This window comes from Rhinolophus ferrumequinum, chromosome 23 (genome assembly GCF_004115265.2).
Source record: "Rhinolophus ferrumequinum isolate MPI-CBG mRhiFer1 chromosome 23, mRhiFer1_v1.p, whole genome shotgun sequence".
In the NCBI taxonomy this organism is placed as follows: Eukaryota; Metazoa; Chordata; class Mammalia; order Chiroptera; family Rhinolophidae; genus Rhinolophus; species Rhinolophus ferrumequinum.
In genome coordinates, this window is record NC_046306.1 from 25,037,580 (window position 1) to 25,058,114 (window position 20,535).

A 20,535-nucleotide genomic window follows, 5' to 3' on the forward strand; every position below is an offset into this window, starting at 1 on the left:
TGATCAAGGGTAGGGGGGTGAGATCCCCCCATGTGTGACACCCCTTCCCTCTGCAGGTGCAACAGAAGGACGTGTCCGATGAGGATGTTGCTCGGGCCATTAACCAGAAGCTGGGGGACACGCCTGGTGTCTCTTACTCCGACATTGCTGCTCGGGCCTATGGCTGTGGCCGCACAGAGCTGGCCATCAAGGTGTGGGTGCCCAGCCCTCCCCAGATGCTCTGACGTGGGTATTCAAGGTCCCCAGGCCAGCTCCTTCTCTCTGTGCCTTCCTCCCCACCCCACAGCTACTGGAGTACGAACCACGTTCTGGGGAGCAGGTACCCCTTCTCCTAAAGATGAAAAGGAGCAAACTGGCACTGAGCAAGGCCATTGAGAGCGGGGACACTGACCTGGGTGAGCAGGATTTGGGGGAGGCCGAGGCTGGGGCCCCAGGCTGAGCAGGGGACCAGGCTACAGGCCAACCCCACTTTATTGTCCGTAGTGTTCACGGTGTTGCTGCACTTGAAGAACGAGCTGAACCGAGGAGATTTTTTCATGACCCTTCGGAACCAGCCCATGGCCTTGAGTTTGTACAGGCAGGTGTGTGTGGTTGGCAGGGGTGGGGCCGGAGCCTCCTGAGCCCCTGAGTTGGCCTTGCTGACTGACTGCCTGCCCTGGCCCCAGTTTTGTAAGCATCAGGAGCTAGAGACGCTGAAGGACCTTTACAATCAGGACGACAACCACCAGGAGCTGGGCAGCTTCCACATCCGAGCCAGCTACGCTGCACAGGAGGTCTGAGGCCCACAGAGCGGGTGGGCCCCAGAGCGGGTGGGGCCCATGGGCCAGGCTGTTGGTCTGGTTCCTTCTCCCGAAATCTAGGCCTCATATTTGGAGCACACCCCAACTGGTCCTCACTGTTGAGGGGGAATCTGAGAAGACATGAGGCCAGGATGAGGGTTGGCCCCAGAGGAGCTAGCCTTCCCCCTAGGGACACCACAGTGGTGCACCCAGTGGGTAAGGCTGGCCCTGGTGATTCTTGGCACAAGGATGGAGGAGAAAGCTGTAGCCTTGGTGGGGAGGGCTGAGGTCCTTTGAGCTGCGGGCTCAGGCTTCCCTTCTTGCCCTTGTAGCGTATTGAGGGGCGAGTCACAGCTCTGCAGACAGCAGTGGACGCCTTCTACAAGGCCAAGAATGAGTTTGCAGCCAAGGTTTGGCCGACTCTTTTTCTAAGAACATCCTTATTTCCCCTCCCAGTCTTCTCCCCTTACCCCTCTCATCCTCATCCTGCCTTATCCCTGTCCCCAGGCCACAGAGGATCAAATGCGGCTCCTACGTCTGCAGCGCCGCCTAGAAGATGAGTTGGGGGGTCAGTTCCTAGATCTGTCTCTACATGACACGGTCACCACCCTCATCCTTGGCGGCCACAACAAGCGCGCAGAGCAGCTGGCGCGTGACTTCCGCATCCCGGACAAGAGGTAGGTGAGGACCTGGGCTGCATTTAGGTCCTAGGATTCCTGCCCTTCCTACAGTACTTCTAAACCCAGCTTCCCCACAGGCTCTGGTGGCTGAAACTGACCGCCCTAGCAGATCTAGAAGACTGGGAGGAGCTAGAGAAGTTTTCTAAGAGCAAGAAGTCACCTATCGGTTACCTGGTGAGGCAAGGGCCCTCCCTCCACCCCACCACCAGGGAGGGTAATCCTGGGGAGAGGACCAGGCCCAGAGATAGGCCGATGACCTATTCATACATCTGTTCAAAACAGTGGGTGCTTCCTGTGTGTGCACCTCGTGGGTCAGATACACAATGGGCCTGAGTAGGCCTGCTTTCCCCCAGGAGGGCTACAGAGGGACCCCATGTGCCTGAGGAAAAGTCCTGTTTGAGTGGGAGGTGGAGGGAGACAGGGAAAGCATATCTGCAAGGCAGTGGGATATTGAGGGGGTTTGTTTTCTGTGGCAGGTGGTTTAGAGGTGTGGTGGGTAGGTGGGGCAGTCATGAGAGAAAATGCAGGCCCTGAGGGCAGGAAACACCTGTTGTGAAAGGGTGGCAGCAGAGGGTGGAGTGAACGCATAGAAATAGTTGGTCTCAAGGCTCTAACAGATCTTTGGTTTAGATTGTTTCTGCCCTGAGAATGTTGAGATCATACCTCTTGTTGGTGTGTGTCGGGCAGAATTATACACGCTGAAGGGGATATAAAATATACAGGTACAAAGTATCTAGTGGGCTTTTGCTTATAAGAGGAGACAGGAAGTTTCTGCCTTATCTTCTTCCTCCATCCCCTCCTTCTCTAAGCCTTTTGTGGAGATCTGCATGAAGCAACACAACAAATATGAGGCCAAGAAGTACGCCTCCCGTGTGGGTCCAGAGCAGAAGGTCAAGGCCTTGCTTCTTGTTGGGTGCGTCAGCTGAGAGCCCTGTGGGTGCTGGGGGGCGGGGGGGTGGTGTTGAGCCAGTGGACTGATGAGGGACATGGTTTGCGCCCTTGGTCAGCCCAACACTTCTCCCTCCCTGCTCAAACCACAGGGATGTGGCTCAGGCTGCAGATGTGGCGATCGAGCGCCGGAATGAGGCAGAGCTGAGCCTCGTATTGTCCCACTGCACTGGAGCCACAGACGGGGCCACAGCTGACAAGATTCAGCGGGCCAGGGCACAAGCCCAGAAGAAGTGAGAGGCCCACCCTACACATCTCCTTGAGTCCTGGGCTTGGCAGAAGTGTCACTGTTTATCCAGCTCCTCCCCCAGAGCTAAGGCACTGGGGTTGGGAGCCCAGGGGTCTGGTTGTAAATAAAGTTGGAACGTTTTAGGGTGCTTGTCTTATGCAGTCCTGCCTAAGCGAAAGCTAGCTGGAAGCGGAACCATCCAAACCGCTCAGCAAAACTCCGTGTGTTTTTGTGGGGTCTGGAGAATGCGCTTCTCCAGCTATATTTACAAGAGATCTGCCCCTCTGCACAGTTACCAAGAAAAGCCCTCTCAAGCTGTCAGCCCCTAGAAAGATTATGGGGAGAGACGGCATAAAACTTAAGCAACAGCTCAAGAACCATACTGAAAAGCATTATACACACACACACAAGCACAATGCGAAACATTTTACCATTATTTTTCATTTATTCCACACGCTAGCCCTGTGAGATACGTAAGATCACGCCATTTTAGAGAATTGGAAATTGAGGACTGAGAAAGTTTGGTAACGGTGAATGTGTGGCAAAATGGATTTGAAACCACGTTGGGCATTTGGGGATCTTAGAGCTAGCTTCTCCTTGGATGTTGTGGTGACAGAGGAGGGATGATTTAGAGGTGGAACATAAATGGGGCCCCCTGTGAGCAGGGGCACCTGAGCAAGTCCCCTACTTTGTACCACAGTGAGAGCTGAAGGACTAATGAGGGCATGTGGTAGGGTTTGGAGGAGGAGCCTTTGGAGACCTGCCCACTGAACCGTGGTGAGCGATTCCCGAGTGGTCTCTGGGCTGAAGAAAAAGACGGAATTCTTTGGGCAATTCTGCCGAGGAAGAACAGCAAACTGGAGACCCCTGGCTCCACCCCGGTGGAGGCTTCATCCCGTCAGTAGGAACCCTTGGTCCTTGGTCACCACATCTCTAGCCTTCAGTTTGCTCTCCCAAGCTCCTTGGCTCCCTGTCCCACCAGCCCCACCCCACACGGAGGGCATTACCTTTCCCTCTTGTTACCCCCTTAGTCTAGAAGGAAGACAAAGGAGAAAAACAAAGCCAGAGGGAGTGCAGGCTTCACCAGAGCTTCCAGCTTCCCCTCTCATGCCCCTAGGGCTGACCGTATTGAAAAAGTAAGAGATGGCCTGACAAGGTGTTTTTTTACTTTTTCTTCCCCCACCTGATTTTATAAATGTAAAGTTAGTGAAAATCCTCCAAACGGATATAAATCAAATTGTAAAACAACCATTTATTATGCTTACTACTACGTGGGTCAAGAATTTGGACAGGAGGAAACAGGAATGGTTTGCTCCACAACATCTGGGGTAACAGCTGGAAGACTCAAAGGTGGAAGGTAACTTGACAGCTGGAGGCTGAAATCCTCTGAAGGCTTGGTAACTCACAGTCTGCAATGGAAGCTGGTTGTTGACTGGAACCTTAGCTGGGATGTCAGCCAGAACACCTACAACCGGCGGTACCTCCCAACACGACTGCCAGGTCCCAAGGGCAGCATCCCAAGGGAGACACAGAGCTCTACTGCCTTCCCTAACCTAGCTTTGGGAGTCACACAGGGTCACACCTGCCATATTCTGTTTGGCAAGGCGGTCACATAGGCCTACCCCACCCAATTTCAAGGGGAAATCGACTCCACCTCGTGATAGGGGTGTAGCAAGGCTCTGGAACAATGTGCAGAACTGGAAATGTGGCCAATTTTTGGAATCGCAGTCTGGCACAGCCTATCAGGTTTCAGAATCAGCAGACACCTCTGGGAAAAGGCAAGGAGATCCCCAATACTGGGCTCGTCATCATTCTGGGTGTTTTTCCTCCCCGGTCGTGGCCCCACTGCCCTAGTAGCTCTTCTGTGCCTTTTAAAAATGTTTTTCTCCAGCTTTCCTAGTTCTCAGTGAAAAAGTGTTGGTACCATACAACCCAGTCCCTCTCTGGAAGGGGGGCCCTGGGCAGTGCTTTTAGAATGCACGAGTACACTGTAAAAAGCCTGCATCCCCAAAGTCATACACAGCATATTTACTCATGTGATATACAGACATTAAACACTGTACACATGAAGGTTTAGAAATATGTGACAATGATTATGTTTATATAAACATCGTTGATTACAACTTCATAAAAAGTAGGTATGCATGTGGATGGAGAAGCACTGGAATTGTTCATGGGTAGAGTTATTTGAAAATTAAAGGCAGCTTTGTGTACTTTTTGTAAAGTTAAACACTGATTTTCCCCCCAACATTTTATCATGAAAAATTTCAAAGATACAGCTAAGGTGAAAGAATTTTATAGTGAACACCTGTATACCCACCACCTGGATTCTACCATTAACATTTAAATATATTTACTTTATCATGCTTCTGTCTGTTTTACTAATCTATCTTATTTTTAATGCATTTCAAAGTAAGTTGCAGTCATTAGTACAATTACCTCTAAATATTTCAGAATGCATTTCATTAACTAGAGTTTATCATTTGCAATTTTTTCTTTTCAGACAAAATCTATATGTAATGCTCAGATCTTAAGTGTACATTTGCTGAGTTTTTGACAAACGCGTACACCTATAAATAGTGATATTTTAAAAAACAACTGGGATTATTTTTTTAATCCTCAACAGATCAATTAAAATTAGTGTAAAATGCCTTCTGCCCTGAGGGTCTGCACAGCAGCCCTGGGCCTATAGTGATAGGTGGGGCCAAGTCCTGGCCATCGGTTGGGGCTAGGATTGAGCCTGGGGCCAGGATTTTGGAGCTGGGGTGGAGACTTTAGAAACATCGCTTCTAGTTTAGGATATTAATGGCAGCCCTGGAGTGAGTCAGGGCAAAGGCTCCTACAAGTCACCTTCTCAGGGTAAAGGGGCTGCAGTCTCTTTTAGGTACAAAGCATTGGCAAATGACCCTTGGGAGTAGAACAGTGACTTGGAAAGGCACTCGGCTGTCATTTATTTCAACTTTCTATCTTATTGCCTTACTTTTATTTCGTTACAGCATTTAGGAAGTTTTCTTGTTCACTTGTTTATTGTCTATTGCCCCAATCTAGAATATAAATTCCTGAGAGCAGAGACCTTTTCTGTCTTATTCCCTGCTGTGTCCAGCACATGGTCTGCACTCAATAAGTATTTGCTGAGTAAATGACTCATTATTTCGTTTACTACATGGGGAAAGGAGACCCTGAGAGGGGAAGTGACTTATCTACACAAACAGGAGTTCTTTACCCCCATCCTCCAGTTCTCCTTCTAGTCCAGTCCTTTTCTCATGAACCCTGTGATTTGGGGCACCTGTGGGGTGGCTAACGCGTGGCTGCCTGTAGGTGTATACTCCTGTGCACTAGGACTAAACCAGGGCTGGGCGCGGGGCTTCAGCCTTCCATTGGGTGGGTTGGGTACAGGAAGCCTGCCTCCTCCCCTCCCTCTCTCAGTTCTCTCCTCTTCAAAGAGAGCCTTTTGTCCTCTGATGACAGGGAAGCTAGAGACACCCCAGACATCAGGTAGGACAAGGAGGCAGGCAGGTCTCCACAGGTGAGCAGCTGATGATGGGACTCTGTCCTCTCCCAAAGGAAGCGGACTATGTGGTTGCCAAGCTGAATTCTCCTTCCCCAGGTCTCCAGGATGGGACACCCAAGGCCCTGCCTCTCCTTGGTCTGAGATTCTGTCACCCCTGCACACACACCACAAATACTCTGACCACAGTGCAGCTGTCTCATGGAGAGAAGGAATTGCATTTTCTGAGACAAGGTTACTTGCCAAGATGTACATGCCTGCACTTCTCAGTACAGCTCTGGTCGCCTAGCCAGCCAATGGTGAGGTTTGAACACCTAGGCTCTCTAACACCCACACCCAATGGCAGGATTTTCCCAAGTGTGGTCAGATTGTTTGGAGATCCTTCAGATGATCTCAAGGATGAACACTTTCTATAGCTATTTATGTTAATGTATGTTAGAAAATATAAGCATGTCAAACCCTTTGTAAGGCGGATTGCACAGTTCTGGTGGATGACGGGTGTAAGTAAAAATAGAAATTAACCAAAAGAAACATATCAAGACATAATAGGGTAGGTCAGGTGTAGGTAAGGTAAACTGCTGGTGGCATTTGGTCCTAGGATGCTGCTGCTATCCTAGCTACCCAGGTACCTCCCATACTCACAGTCATTGTTTCTCAGGGTTTCTACACACTTTGAATTCAGGCTTTTCACTTTTCTATTGGTGTGCTGATATACCGAGTTTGGACTTCTTGGGAAGTGAGAATGGTGGGCATATGGAAGAACCTGCCCTCATTGGCTGCTCCTGGGATCTAACAGGAGACTGGGTTTGTGGTCTGGGAGTCTTTGAGCTGGAGTGTTTATCTGGCAGAGGCGCTTTGGGTTTGGCGGTTTCACAACACCTGTGGGCCAGCCCTGCTGAGGAGTGAGAAACCCATCTCTGACTCAAGGAGAGACTTCTCTGCTGGGGAGAGGATGGCTTGAAGGAGGCCCACTGCACCCTGAATTTGCAGGCTATTGACAACTGGACAGCATACACTCACTTATTCCACAAATACAGGGGACAGAGTTTTAAGCTGGTGCCTCAACTGCAGGCGGTGGTGGGGACTGGAGGTGGTAGTGGCATGAATCTCGTGTAAATGACAGCTTATGTGTGCTCCTTCTCTTGCACTGAAATGTCCCCACCGCACTCATCCTGCCATGAGGAATTGCCGCTGGCTACTGACCCTTCCCCTGGCGTGCGCTGAACGTGGAACTGTGCCTGGTAGGAGGTAGGAGAGGGGGGCTCAGAGGGCTGCGGGCCTGGATAAGAGGCTCTGCACCACCCACTCCGGGAAGCGCAGACTCCGGGACTCTGATGAAGGGTTCCCCGCAAGCTCCGTTTGCACACTGCTGTGGGTCCTGGTGTGTCCGAGGGACACCGCGTGGGGTCACAACTAGAAAAGGGTCTCACCCGTCTCCCACCAGAATTGTGCAATCCGCCTTCAGCTGCGGACGCCCAGGTTCTGTAGCCTGGGAACCGGCTGCCGCCAGACATATTGACAGATGGTTTTGGGGAGCCACACGTGGGGCGGAGAGCTCTAGGGAGGAGGTTTGTGCTCCCCCACCCCGTTCCAGCCCCGGTGGTGGTGGGACGCATCTCTGGGTCCTCTCTGAGCTTTGAACCTCCTCTTCCCCGCCAGGCCTATAGAAAACGACACCCCCACCGCAGACACCCATGTGTTGTGTTTCTTTCTACCCAGCTCTGTTATGAGCCAGGCCCCGGTTCGCGCATCTGGAAAGCGGGGGAGATTTCCCTGGGGCTCGGGTGTGGATGAAGTGGGCTAACTTGATGCAAGACGAAACCCACGGTGCCAGGCCGGTTCTAAGGGCTTTGCAGGTTCCTCTCTCTTCCCAGTGAGAGCCCTCGTCCTTTAAATACCTTGCAGCAATTAGCAAGAAAAGAAAAATCCGAATGGAACATGTTTGAAGAGAGGAATGGAAAGACGGCTTTTGGATTCCAGGCTGCCATGGTCGGTGGACATTGATGTAACTGGTATTTGGCCTCAGTTTCCGCATCTGTAAACTGGGAAGAAGGCTCAAGTCCAGGGGGCTGGGACTGTAGAGAGGCGGAAGCCGTACGTGCGCGGGCGGCCGGTGCTCCTGGGGTCCCGCTTCCCCGAGGACCCGGCTGCTGCGGGTGGGGCATCTCCCCAGAACAGGGTCTCAAACCCTGTTCTGAGCCTCTGGCCAGCTAGCGAACGCTTGGAGGCGTGCAAGGGCGGAGCCCGAGAGGGCCGGGAGACGCCCTTCCGGTATAGGCCAATCAGCGTCCGTCTCTGAACGGCCAATGAAGAGGCGCCTTACAGCACAGGCCGGCTCGGGAGCGAGGCTGCGGCGAGTGCGGCGCTGACAGAGACGCGCGCGCAAGAGCCAGCTCGGACCCCGGGCCGCTGCCGCCATCACCGCCGCCTGCCCAGTCGCCCCTCAGCCGCTTCTCCTCGCCATGGAGGCGAGGCCGCCGCCGCCGCCGCGGGGCTCCCAGCCGCGGGCCGGGCGGCGGCCCTGAGGGCGTGTGGCGGGCCGAGACGCCGCCGCGGAACCGAGGCGGAGCCGCCGTCCTCGTCCCCAGCGGTCCCGCCCAGCGCCGGACTCGGTGAGTGTTCACGGCCGCCGCCGCCCGGAGGGGCTTTGAAAGGGGGGGCGGTTCCTAGGCGCGGGTGAGAGGGGTCCCTGGCGGGAGCCCCAATCCCTCTTTTCCGGGTAGAATCCTTCGGGCGTCTCTACCCGGCTCCCACATCCTTGCACTGTTCGGAAAGGGGGTCCCCGGAAACGTGCGGGACAGGGCGCCGACCCCTGTCGACTGCCCAGGAACTTTGCGTGCGTCCTCCTGAGGCCAGGCCAGGGCGCTGCCGTAGTTCATTCTGAAAGAAGAAACTTGGAACAGTGAGAACAGAATTTGCTCAGGTCCACTAAATGGAAAGAGAGAGGAAAAGAAAACTCCTGGCCTGAGAAAATTTGCTGTTGAAGTGGTCAAGTTTTCTTTTCCTTGAAGCCCCCCTTGCCCTTTACCCAGGCCGCTCTTTTTTCCGCCCACTCCCAACTGTTGAGGCTGCTGAAGAAGGGAACTAGGAGCTCAGAGCTGCCCCAAATTCGAAATGAGCCAGTTGGGAATGCAGATCCCCTCCCTTTTTACTTTTGGTAAATAAAGAATATCGGGTTTTGAAAAATTAGTTCCCAGTTGTATCTCCTGAAGATAAAAACATTAATAGCAGAGGTGAGCCCAGTGTTGAGGGTTTTTTGTGTTTTTTTTTTTTTTTTTTTTTTTAAAGTGAGTGATGATGTTTGTAAGACAGTAAAAGAATGTTCCACACCTCCCTAGGCTGGGTGAATGCCTTCAGGAGCCTTTGCCCAGGGTAGGGATTCCTGTTCTAGAACGAGTCCCATCTCCGGGAAGATCTCTTCACTTGCCACCTGCTTGCTGTGAAGGCAGCCCTAGAACCAGAAGATGGTGGGCGGGGAGAGGATTGACGATGGAAGATGGGCGAACATCTTCCTGCCTGGCCACTCCTTTAAAAACACAAATCTGATGCTGTCACTTGTTTACTTAAAAACTCCCTCCCTCTTTTTCCCATGGGATGAATGAATCTCTAAATGTCTTATCAAGTCATACAAGGTTTTGACAGTCTTGCCTCAATTTACTCTCTTGCTTTTAGCTGACTCCTTCAATTCTCCTTCACCTTATCCACCTCCCTAGCCATTCCCAGCTGCTTGTCTGCCTCTTCATATGTTTGGATGCTTTTGCTTGTGTGATCCTCTTTCCTCCCCACCTTTACCTGCCCAGCTCCACCTTTTCCTTCAAAGCCTTTCTCACTACGGAAGCTTCCTGAGATCGGGAGCTGTGTTTTTGTACCTTTTTATCTCCCATACTAAGAGGATTCTTTCTCCCAATTGTCTTGTAGGTCATATCCCATCTCTTCCCCCTTATGTCTTGACTCTGTTTACTTCCAGGTTCCCACTTCCCAGGAGAATCTTTCCTGTTTTCTCAAGGCTTTCTTGGAGTGCATGCCTAGGACTTTTAGTAACTCTGATTCCCCATTTCCATTCCATCCAGCCCCAATAAGTAGTCAGCAGACAGGAACTGGCAGGTCTTTTATCCCGCTGGCCTCCAATCTGCTTGACTGTCTCTAAAAGACCAAAAGTTCCACGGTGACTTTTCACCTCTGCCTACTTGAAGTGAGTGACCTGGCTGATATGTGTTTTCTCAGGCATCGTGGGATCCAGGTGGCTGTTCACTGGGTACCTTTTAGCTACTTATTTACCATATGGGTGAAATTCAGAACCAAAAAAAGCCAACTCTCTGAATAAAGTACGTCCATGCTCCTTCTACTGCTAGGGGAAGCGCTTGTGATACAAAATAAAAGTGAGGAAGTTAAATCTTTACCTTGAAGGAGCTTACAGTCTAATGCAGGACAGGTGGATACAATTACTTGTACATACATCACAGTTAGTATGAAAGTGTAATACTAGCTATTTTATTTGCCTTGTGACAGGATGTGTAATAAATGTTTTACGTGAATTATTTAATCCTTTCAACAGTTATGTCCAGGCTTCTTCCTACTCTACAAGGGTGGAAACTGAGGCCATACAATAGGCAGATGAGGGAATAGTCAGGATTTGAATCTTGGCAGTCTAGTTCCACAGCATCTGCCGGGTGTATAGAGAACATTTCTTCCCTAGGTGGTCCGAGAAAGCTTTCTTGGGAGAGGGACTTTGGGTCATGAAGAGTGCATAGGAGTTTGTGTGTGATAGATAGTAATACAGGAAAGAGGGAGGGAGCAGCACAAGTAGGATTGGAGGCGGAAGGAACCCACTGTCCTTGGGGAGCAGGGAGAAGTTAAACATAGTAGGACTGGGTAGATGGAAGAAGGGTGGGAAATGAGATTAGGGAGAGCTTGATGGGCTGTATGTGCTGTGTTAGAGTTTGGGTAGTAGAAAGCCACTGGAGGATTTTAAAGGAGGTCAGGGACTTGGGTTAACTGGGCTTTGGAAAGGTCATTCAGAGCAGTGTGGTGCCAGATGCTGTTGCCCCTTTAATTCGGGAGACGTACAGAGGCAAAATCATAGCCTCTTAGACCCAGAGGGAGGCCTAGAGAGAATGCTGCTCAGTTTCAAGAAAAGATAATAAATATATAAGAAAAAATTCCAGCAGTACAAGAGGACATATAGAGGAAAACAAGTCTCTCTCTTACCCTGACCTCCCCAGATATGGCTGAAATTTCCAGTTTCTGTGCCTTACATAGACACTGTTCCTTTATAAACACGTGTCTACCTATCCATACTTCCCCCATGATGCACACCAGTCACACCTTGCTCCTTTTTACTTTACAAATTTAGGAAATCATTCCACATTAGGACAAACACTCGTAGAGCCATTCATTCTTTTTATTGGTATTCTTTTATTTATTTCATTATATGGCTACACGATAATTTGTAACTAGTCTTCAGGTTAAACAGCATGTAAGTTTCCAAGTTTTTCTTTTACAATGTTACAGTGAATGTCCTTGTACATACTTTATGTGCTCATATGTAAAATTATGGAAACTGTATTTCTAGAAGTGGAATTACTGGGTCAAAGATATGATGTGTGCATTTTAAATTTTTAGACATATAGCTAAATTACCACCCCTTTGAAGAGGTTGTACTAAGCTATCCTCGCGCCCAAAATGTGAATGGGACTCAATGGATCTTCATCAGAGTATGCCTCAGGCTCGGCTAGGATGCTTTTCCAGACATCATATGCCTACTTTTCCCTCCCTTAACCTCTTCCTCCCATGTGATTCTAACTTCTTTCAGTTTACAGAGGGAAACATTGAAGCTCAGAAAGATAAAGTGACTTGTGCAAGACAGTGTGGGTGGTGGTGGTTTTTAAGCAGGTCTAATAGTGTTTGTATTTGTCCAACACTTTTCATTGGAAGAGCTCAGAGTCTATTTGTAAACATTGTTGCAGTATTTTTCTCTACTTTCACCTTCAAGATGCAGGGGAAGTTTGATTTATAAGCAGGAAGCTGGCCAAATATAGAATCTTATCTTTTTAATTCTAGTTCAATAACTAATAAATGTTCCCAAATGCCAAAGCTGAAGAAATGTTTTATTAGTCTGAGTACAACAAAAATAGCAATGATATAACACTAACTTAATAAAACTGACCAGTAAGCCCACAAATAACCTAACATTAAAGTTTGCTTTAATATAGTATCTATAGAAAAGAGAATGCGTTGAATGTTGCATTATTTACTCTAAGTTCTTACCCATTTGTGTCAGTGTATGGACATAGATTTTTTTTTAGTAGCTGTAATCATTACATGCAGAATGATTTTTGTATTCTTGAATAGCTTCAACTGTTTACTCATTTATGTATCTTTATTATTTTAAATCACAGAATAGTATCCTATGCATTGATAGCCATAGTTTGTGCACTCTTTATTTTTTTATTTTTATTCTCCTTTTACTTAAATGGTACTTATTCTGGTCACCCTGTTCAAATACTTCTTTTGGATTATTTTTTTGGACTCTTACCCTTAAAGTGGGTTCACTGAGTCAGGATATGGCTTCAGTACTGAATTGCTATCTGGGAAGGTTGAACTAATTTACAACACCAGCAATTTATGTGGCCCTGTATCCTGAAAATCCAGCCAATGCTATTACAAACAAAAGCTAATATTTGATCTTATTAATTTAAAAGAAATGTAATCGTACTTTGAATTAGATTTAATTTACATTCTTTACAAAGAGAGACCAGTAGCTCTTTAGACTTTGAAATTAAGTGCAGTGCTGTGATAAGTATCATATCCAAGAGTTATGTACTTAATTTAGCTAACACCAAATTATCGTTGAAAAAAGACATTATTGATGGGGCAGAAATATTGTGGAAATTTAGGATAAGATCATGTTGGTAATGAAACATAAGACTAGATGCTGTTCAGTTGAAAATACCAGACATTGTGCCAGGTGTTGGGGATACCCCAGAGTGTCACGGATGTGATGTCTCTCCTTGTGACCCTGATGGGGCTAATGCAGTAGACAGACATTAATCACCTTATGGTAATTACAGATATGATCCGAGGGGAAGAATAGGATGTCTTGGGAGTGCCAAAGAAGTTCAGCATTAAGCGACATTTTCAGTTGAACAGCACTCAATGGTACAAAGGCCCTGAGCTGGGAAGGGATTTGGTACTTCAGGGCGTTGCTTCTCTAACTTGAATATTCACATGAACCTTCTGGGGATCTTGTTAAAATGCCAAGTCCTGATTCAGTAGGCTTAGGAAGGGACTTGGGATTCTTCATGACTAACCAGCTCCCAGGTGAGGCAGATGCCACTGGTGGGTGTATCACCCCTGGAGTAGCAAAGCCTAATTGAGAGCTTGATGAGCACGAGAAACTGACCAAGGTGTGTAGGAGGGGGTAGTTCTCTGCCCTGGCTGCACTTTAGATTCACTTACGGACCTTACAAAAATCAGTAATGCAAGTGCTCCACCCCCAGGTATTTTGATTTATTTGGTTTAGGGTGGAGCCTGAGAATGTATGTATTTTAACTCCCCTGGTGATTCTAACATGCAGCCAGGATTGAGAACCACTGGACTAGAGACGGGCAGGGGCCAGAGTGAGGGCCCTATACACTGTGCAGGGATTTTGGACTTCATCCTGAAGGCAGAGAAAAGCCATTGAAGGATTTTAAGGACAGTGAAGTGCTCTAATTTGCAGTTTTAAAAGTTCATTGTGGCTGCAATGTAGAGCAGTGGTTTTGAAAATGATGTTGATAAGATGATTCATAGGGATGCTGGAAGAAAATTTTAGAGTTGCTTTTTATTATTTTTTATCTAAAAATGATAAAACGTTACATTGAAGAATTGCTATTGGCATCTTCTTGGGTCTATAGGTCAAACAGTGTTAACAAGTTAACTTTGGGTATCCTGAAGCAAGAGAAGGGAGTTCTGCAATGAGCAAGCAGAACCATATTCATACATTTGCTTTCACTGTATTGCAACATACTAATAACAGTTTATATTATCCAGTTTTCATTAAACCTTCAGAGAATGGACAAGTGGCTTAAAATGATTTCTGCAAAGAAACCAGTGATTGAAGAAAATACTAGTAATACAAACACAAGCAAACAAACAAAATGGCAGAGCTGACCCATGTCCATTTCCTATTATGAACTCTTCGTGAACTATTAAATTGCATTAAATAAGTCAGCTCTTGTTACATTGGAAATATCAAGAAGCCTATTTAAAACATGGATTTATGGGAGGAGGGGCGTGGTAGAAGAGGGAAAAGGGGATCAAATATATGGTGATGTATCACAGAAATGTACACTTGAAACCTATATAATTTTACTAACCAATGTCACCCCAATAAATTTAATTAAAAAAGTAATAAAACATGGGTTTACCTCCTCCGTCCTTAATAAGAATCTTACTTTAAGAATATGTAGAACCTTCAGATACTGTGTGATAAAATAGGAGGCTATCACTAGCACCAAGACATTTGAAAACTAAGCATCAGGAGCATAAAGAACCGCTACATTTTTTTCCCTAATGATGTTTAAAGTCATAGGGTATTCAAGGCTGTACAAAATTTTACTAACCTAATGATTAAAATACATATTTTAAGGTTTCTTGTTCTTATAAAAGACAAAAAGTCACATACCATTGGCAGGTTCTTTTTATCTTGTTCCCCCCGCCATGCAAAAAAAAGGCCCACTTTAAAAAGAAAGACTGATATAGTATATGAAAAATATGTCAAGGAACCAAAATGCATTCCTTTGTCAGCAAATATTCTTGTAAGATGCATAGAAAATGTTGCTGAAGATTTGAACAAACAATATTAGAACAAATTTTGCAGTGTGGGAGGTTTGCTATATAGTTATAAAAGTATAAAAGCTTCTGACATGTCTTAGTATTTGCTATATTCTCTTTTAATAATTAAATCCAAGAAAAATAAGTTGTTTTTTGAGCTACTAGAGGAAAGTTGTACTGGAGAAGACATTCTTAATAGTAAATGACTGCCTTCATAACATTGCTATATGGGATAATTGTCAAATGTAAACTGATAGAACAGCTGCTTTGACTGAATAAAAAGATGAAATTCGTTCATGGCCTCTTCATGGACTATTGAGGCAGGTTATCATTTGTTGGTTATCTTGTGGTAGAGTTCTTGATGTTATGCATTTTTGTTTTACAAAAAAAAGCTGATTTTTCCTGTGACAAGTGGCTATCTAGCAAATACTTGAAAAATTAATATCCTTAATCTGTCTCTTCAAGTATATGTGTTATTTTACAGTGAATGAGAAAGTAACTGCTTTTTTCTTAGAAAGCAATGTGCTATGGGACAATATTTTCCTCACAATTAAAAAATAATAAGCTTTACTGAACTATAATTTGCATACCATAAAAGTCATCCTTTTAAAGTGTACTATTCAGTGGTTTGAGTATATTCATGGAGTAATGCAATCATCACCATTATCTAATTTCGGAACATTTTCATCACCCCAGGAAGAAACTTTGTACCTCCTTTAGCTTCACTCCCCACTCCACCCTTCTCCCAACTCCTGGCAACCACCAGTCTTCCTGTCTCTGGATTCGCCTGTTCTGGACATTTCATATAAATGGAATCATACAATATGTGGCCTTTGTGACTGAATTCTTTTATTTAGCACAATGTTTTGGGTTTTTCCACGTTGTAGCATGTATCAGTACCTCATTTCTTTTTAGAGCTGAATAATATATTCCATTGTATGGACATACCATATCTTGTTTATCCATTCATCAGTGAACATTTGGGTTGTTTCTACTTTTTAGCTACTATGAATATTGTTACAGCTATCTTAGTAGGTATGAAACCATATCTCATTGTGGTTTTGATTTGCATTTCCCTAGTGACTCATAATTTCATTGTGATTTTGTTGCACCTATAAAAACTTTCGTAACTTTACACATGAAAAAGTTGGAAACCTTAAATTTGTTACCTGCTGAAAATGTCCAAGTATATGTATTTTTAATGATAGATGATCTAATGAAATAAAGGACCTACGCATTGATCATCAGTGGCTATTAAAAACCATTAGGGAACTTTATAATAGAAGGATCAGACTGACGATCTGATCAATCAAAATGGGTACATCCAAACCTTATGTTCCTCCGATATGGTACTATAGGAAAAATATAACATCACTCATTACATATTCTCCCCCTCAATCAAATCAAATCTAATTCTGATTACGCCTCTAGATCTAACAACCAATTTACAGAATGTAATTAGAAAATTCAGAATGTAAGAAATTTTGTAGGACAAATGAACCCAGTTATTTCAAATAAATGGCAAGAAAAAAGTGGAGGAACGATTACAGATTAGAAATGTAATGTAATTTGAGACATTAAATGTAACGTATAGACCTTGTTTAGGTTCTGTTTCATGCAAACCAACTGAAAAGATTTATGAGAGCACTGGGAGTGATTTGAATATCACCTGTTTATTAGATAATTTTTAAACAATTACTTTAATTTTTTAAATGTATAATAGCATTATATTAAAAGGAAAGAAAAACTCCTTTCTCTTTGAGATAACTACTGAATTATTTATGGATGAGATGATATGTCAGGAATTTGCTTTAAAATAATTCATTGTATTTGGCGGGTTATAGATGGTTTGCCATATACTGATAATTATTGAAGCCGAATAATTAGCATATACGGGTTTATTACAGAGTTTGAGCTACTTTTGTGAATGTTTCAAAATTCCCATAGCAAAAAAATTTTTAAAAACCCACGTGAATAGTTTTAGTGGGTTTCAAATCCACTTGTTAGAAATAAAAGAATATAACATCCTTGGATTAGTTTTTAAGAGTAATTGTATGAGGGAAGAAGGACATTTGCTAGCCCAATTTAAAGGAAAATGTTTGTATAATTCGATGGGTTTAGAAAACTAAATATCACAATTTAGTAAGCACAGCGATAGCACTTCTTCCGTTAGGAGCAATGTTCCTTTTTTGGTTATAATAGCCATTAAAACCAAGTATTGACTTGAAACTTACTTTCAGATTGCTCTATCAAAAAAAATATTAGAATGAGATTTTTTTCAAACATAATGAAAAATATTTGATCGTGGATCACACTAAAACATTTTTAAAACAAGTTTAATGTTAATATTTTGGTGATAGCAGTAATGGTTTTTATGCTTACCCTTCCAAACCCATATAAAAACATTATTGCAATCATGTTTTATTACATTTGAAAATGAATGTTTTATAGTATTTGTCATGTTTGTAGGTAAACATAGGCTGGGGTTGTGCACAATGATTGGTTGATTGATTGATTGGCTGGTGCATAGTCAAAAGGTTTGATTGTTGTTACCGTGGAGTATGAACTGGACAGAACATAGAGACTAACTTGGTGATTATTAAAGCAGATTTGGCCAGGGATGATGGTGACTGGACTGGTTTGGGGGAGTGGTGACAATGTTGGAGATATGTAGATAAGTATGATTTAAGCAGTAAAAGTGTTAGTAGGGTTCCAGGTGTCTGGCTTTTTGGAAGAGATGAGTGTTAGTGAACTGAGCTTTTGTGTGTGGGAAGAAGTTGAAACCCAGCTGCTGTGAATTGTGCAAGTAGTTCTCAAATATTGATTGACAGATAGCTTAACCAGCAATTAGTTTTCAAACATTGGTTGACAGGTGGCTTAATACAATACTGTAACTGCATTAATACTACCCATTAATAAAGAGAGTGTCTTTCATTGATGTATCAGCAGTACTGTTACCAGCAATGTGGAATAGTTCCAGGACTTCCACTGTTCTTTCAAAAGGAACTGGGGGATTGGGAGAGAGGGGCAGAGCTTTTACAGCCATGCTTCTGTTCTGGTGGCCCTTTCCATGTCTCCATTGATGGGAATGCTTTACCCCCATGTGGGGACACAGCCAGGAGGGCAGTTCCAGGCCCTCGGCCTCACGTGGAAATGTGCTCACTTGGGTAGTAAGTGGCCATCAACTGTGATTGGATGGCCATCAGCGGTGGCTAGTTGGCCGTCAGCTGTAACCAGTGAGCCATTGGCCACTAATATAACTGCCATGGCTACGCTAGCAGCAAATGGGGGCTAGCGAGATGGTGGCTGAACTAGCAAGCGCGGATTGCAGTTAGCAAGTGCGGATTGTAGCTAGCAAGTGGGGTTGGTTGGTTGATAGAGAAGCCAACGGCAGGTTACAGATCATGTGGCTCCTGCTTCCTGTGTCTTCAGCCGCCAGCGAGAATATGGTGGTATGACTCCCCTATCTGGCTCTGTGTGTGTTCCTTTTTGGCCTCACCATGTCCTGCGTTCCCTTTCAGGGAATGAGGCCTGAATCGGTGCCTCTGATGGCTCCCTGTGAGACCACTGCTTTCCAGTGCCCCTTATTTCCCACGTGGACCTGCTCACTTTGTTTAGAGGGGCTGAATTCACAGTGACTTCCAGCTGGTGTTTCTTTCCCCAGTCTGGGGTGTTAGCCTGGCTCCGGATCTTGCTACTGCCAAGTTTCCCCGAAAATAAGACCGGGTCTTATATTAAAATTTTTGCTTCAAAAGGCGCATTAGGGCTTTTGTTCAGGGGATATCATCCTGAAAAATGCTAGGGCTTATTTTCCAGTTAGGTTTTATTTTCAGGGAAACACGGTACCTTTGGGTGGAGGGGTTATATGGCGTACAGTTCTTTTTCTCCAATGTTAGTGGGAGAAATTGCTTAAACAGTTCATACTTACTCAGTTGAACTTCACTTTCAAAGGTTTACCTTGAAGAAGGCTGCTGTAGAGCACGTAGTGGTGAACAGCACAGTTTAGCTATCTTTCTGTTTCTAATGTGTGAGTGGGGCTTTTGTGCACAGAAAGGACTACTCAAAACTATTTGCGCTTCAAATTAATATTCAGTTTATTTAAGTGGCAAATTACAAACCTAGTTTTCCTTTAGTCTTGTTATTGTATTTGTAAGCATTGTAATTTTTGTATAGAAATAAAAACAATAACTTTCGCTCTTTGATTAATATTAATTCAAGCTTAACAGGTTAAATTTCTTCATACCCCTTTGTTAGTGAATTAAGTTTCCTTAGATATTCAAAATACATTTATAATTCAGTCTGTCAAGCCCAGCCAGTCCTTGACAGGTCAGAGTTACCACCTTAACAAACAGAATCTCATCAATCACTTGAGCGATACTAAGAAATTAAACTTATAAATGTAGTAAAGCAGATTCTCTTAAGACTTTCGGTGCTTTTCATTAGCTGAATTTGAGTTACCAACATTTAAAAAACACATATCCTAAACTTAACTCAAAACTATTAGTACCATGGGTTTGATATGCCTCACCTTATTCTCATCTTTTTCTTCTGGAGTTGTAATGCCACTTAATTACACAATTAAGGAGGACAGCTTTTCCATCTAAGAGAGCCCGGGATATTGGATTGAAAATACAGGACTACAATACAGTTATTTATTGGTCAGAGGTTCGAGACTGAGAAGAGAACTAAGTGTTCTATGTTTCCAGAATAATTCTACTTAAGAGATGCCCTGCCTGTATATTAAGCCCTGAATTTGGCATCAGAGGGGTAATTCCATATCTGGGGTTTGTTTTGCAACTCCCTGAATGTATTTTATTTTTTTCAAATTTTTAATTTTTTTCCCCAAATCAAATTGGACTTTGCATTTCTTTCATATATTTCTTGTCAGGCCATATAGTATTTTTAATTTTGGGAGTTGGATGTGATTAGGATTCATACCCTATACCTGACATGTTTTGTGAAGTTTGACAGAGTACTTCACCCTTTTGAGACTCAGTTTTCTCACCTAATAAATGGGTTCAACAGTTGTACTTTTTTGTTGCATATGATTGTTTTAAGGATTAGACAGTGCATGTCAAGTGCATAGCATAGCTCTTAACACATAGTAAACCTTCAATAAATGTTAGGAAATATTATAATGATCTTGATTATATCTCTTTTCTCCCTTGTAGTAGTTGGTTGGGATACAATGTAACTATATGAATTATTACAGAATAACTTTTTATCTTCCTGGTTTTAACAGGGGAAGATGTGGAAAGTATAGGAGAGGGAAGAGAGAAGGAGAAGAATCGAGTAAATATGACAGACTAGAACATTTACGAATCGAGTAAATATGACAGACTAGAACATTTACTCCCTGAACTATCTGCCCTAGAATTCTGTGACACAGCTTCCTGGTTTTTGTCTACCTCTAAGATGGCCACCCTTCAGTTCCCTTAGGCCCCTATTCTCTGACCACTCTGATTTACCAAAGATTCCATCCTCAGCCTGCTTGTGTTTCATCTGACTTGATTCTTCCTGGAAGCACATGCCTATGACCATGGTTTCATCTTCCAGCTCCTTGCTAATTAGAAAATT

The 20,535-nt window shown here is 44.6% G+C and overlaps 2 protein-coding genes across 4 annotated transcripts in view; both read left to right on the forward strand.

Moving 5' to 3' along the window:
• VPS16 (VPS16 core subunit of CORVET and HOPS complexes) overlaps nt 1-2,784 on the forward strand; it is a 19,630-nt gene extending 16,846 nt beyond the window's left edge. The window contains exons 16-24 of the mRNA XM_033094607.1: nt 57-191; nt 287-395; nt 484-581; nt 666-773; nt 1,112-1,189; nt 1,287-1,456; nt 1,537-1,633; nt 2,269-2,372; nt 2,500-2,784. Of these exons, the coding sequence (XP_032950498.1) occupies nt 57-191; nt 287-395; nt 484-581; nt 666-773; nt 1,112-1,189; nt 1,287-1,456; nt 1,537-1,633; nt 2,269-2,372; nt 2,500-2,644 (1,044 nt within the window). The 3' untranslated portion in view covers nt 2,645-2,784. The remainder of the gene's footprint in view (nt 1-56; nt 192-286; nt 396-483; nt 582-665; nt 774-1,111; nt 1,190-1,286; nt 1,457-1,536; nt 1,634-2,268; nt 2,373-2,499) is intronic.
• Nucleotides 2,785-8,521: 5,737 nt separating this feature from the next.
• PTPRA (protein tyrosine phosphatase receptor type A) overlaps nt 8,522-20,535 on the forward strand; it is a 121,067-nt gene continuing 109,053 nt past the window's right edge. For 2 of the 3 annotated variants that reach the window (XM_033095161.1, XM_033095163.1), the window contains exon 1: nt 8,522-8,756. The gene's annotated coding sequence lies outside the window, so the exon portion shown is untranslated. The remainder of the gene's footprint in view (nt 8,757-20,535) is intronic. The other variant, XM_033095162.1, reaches the window with a different exon arrangement.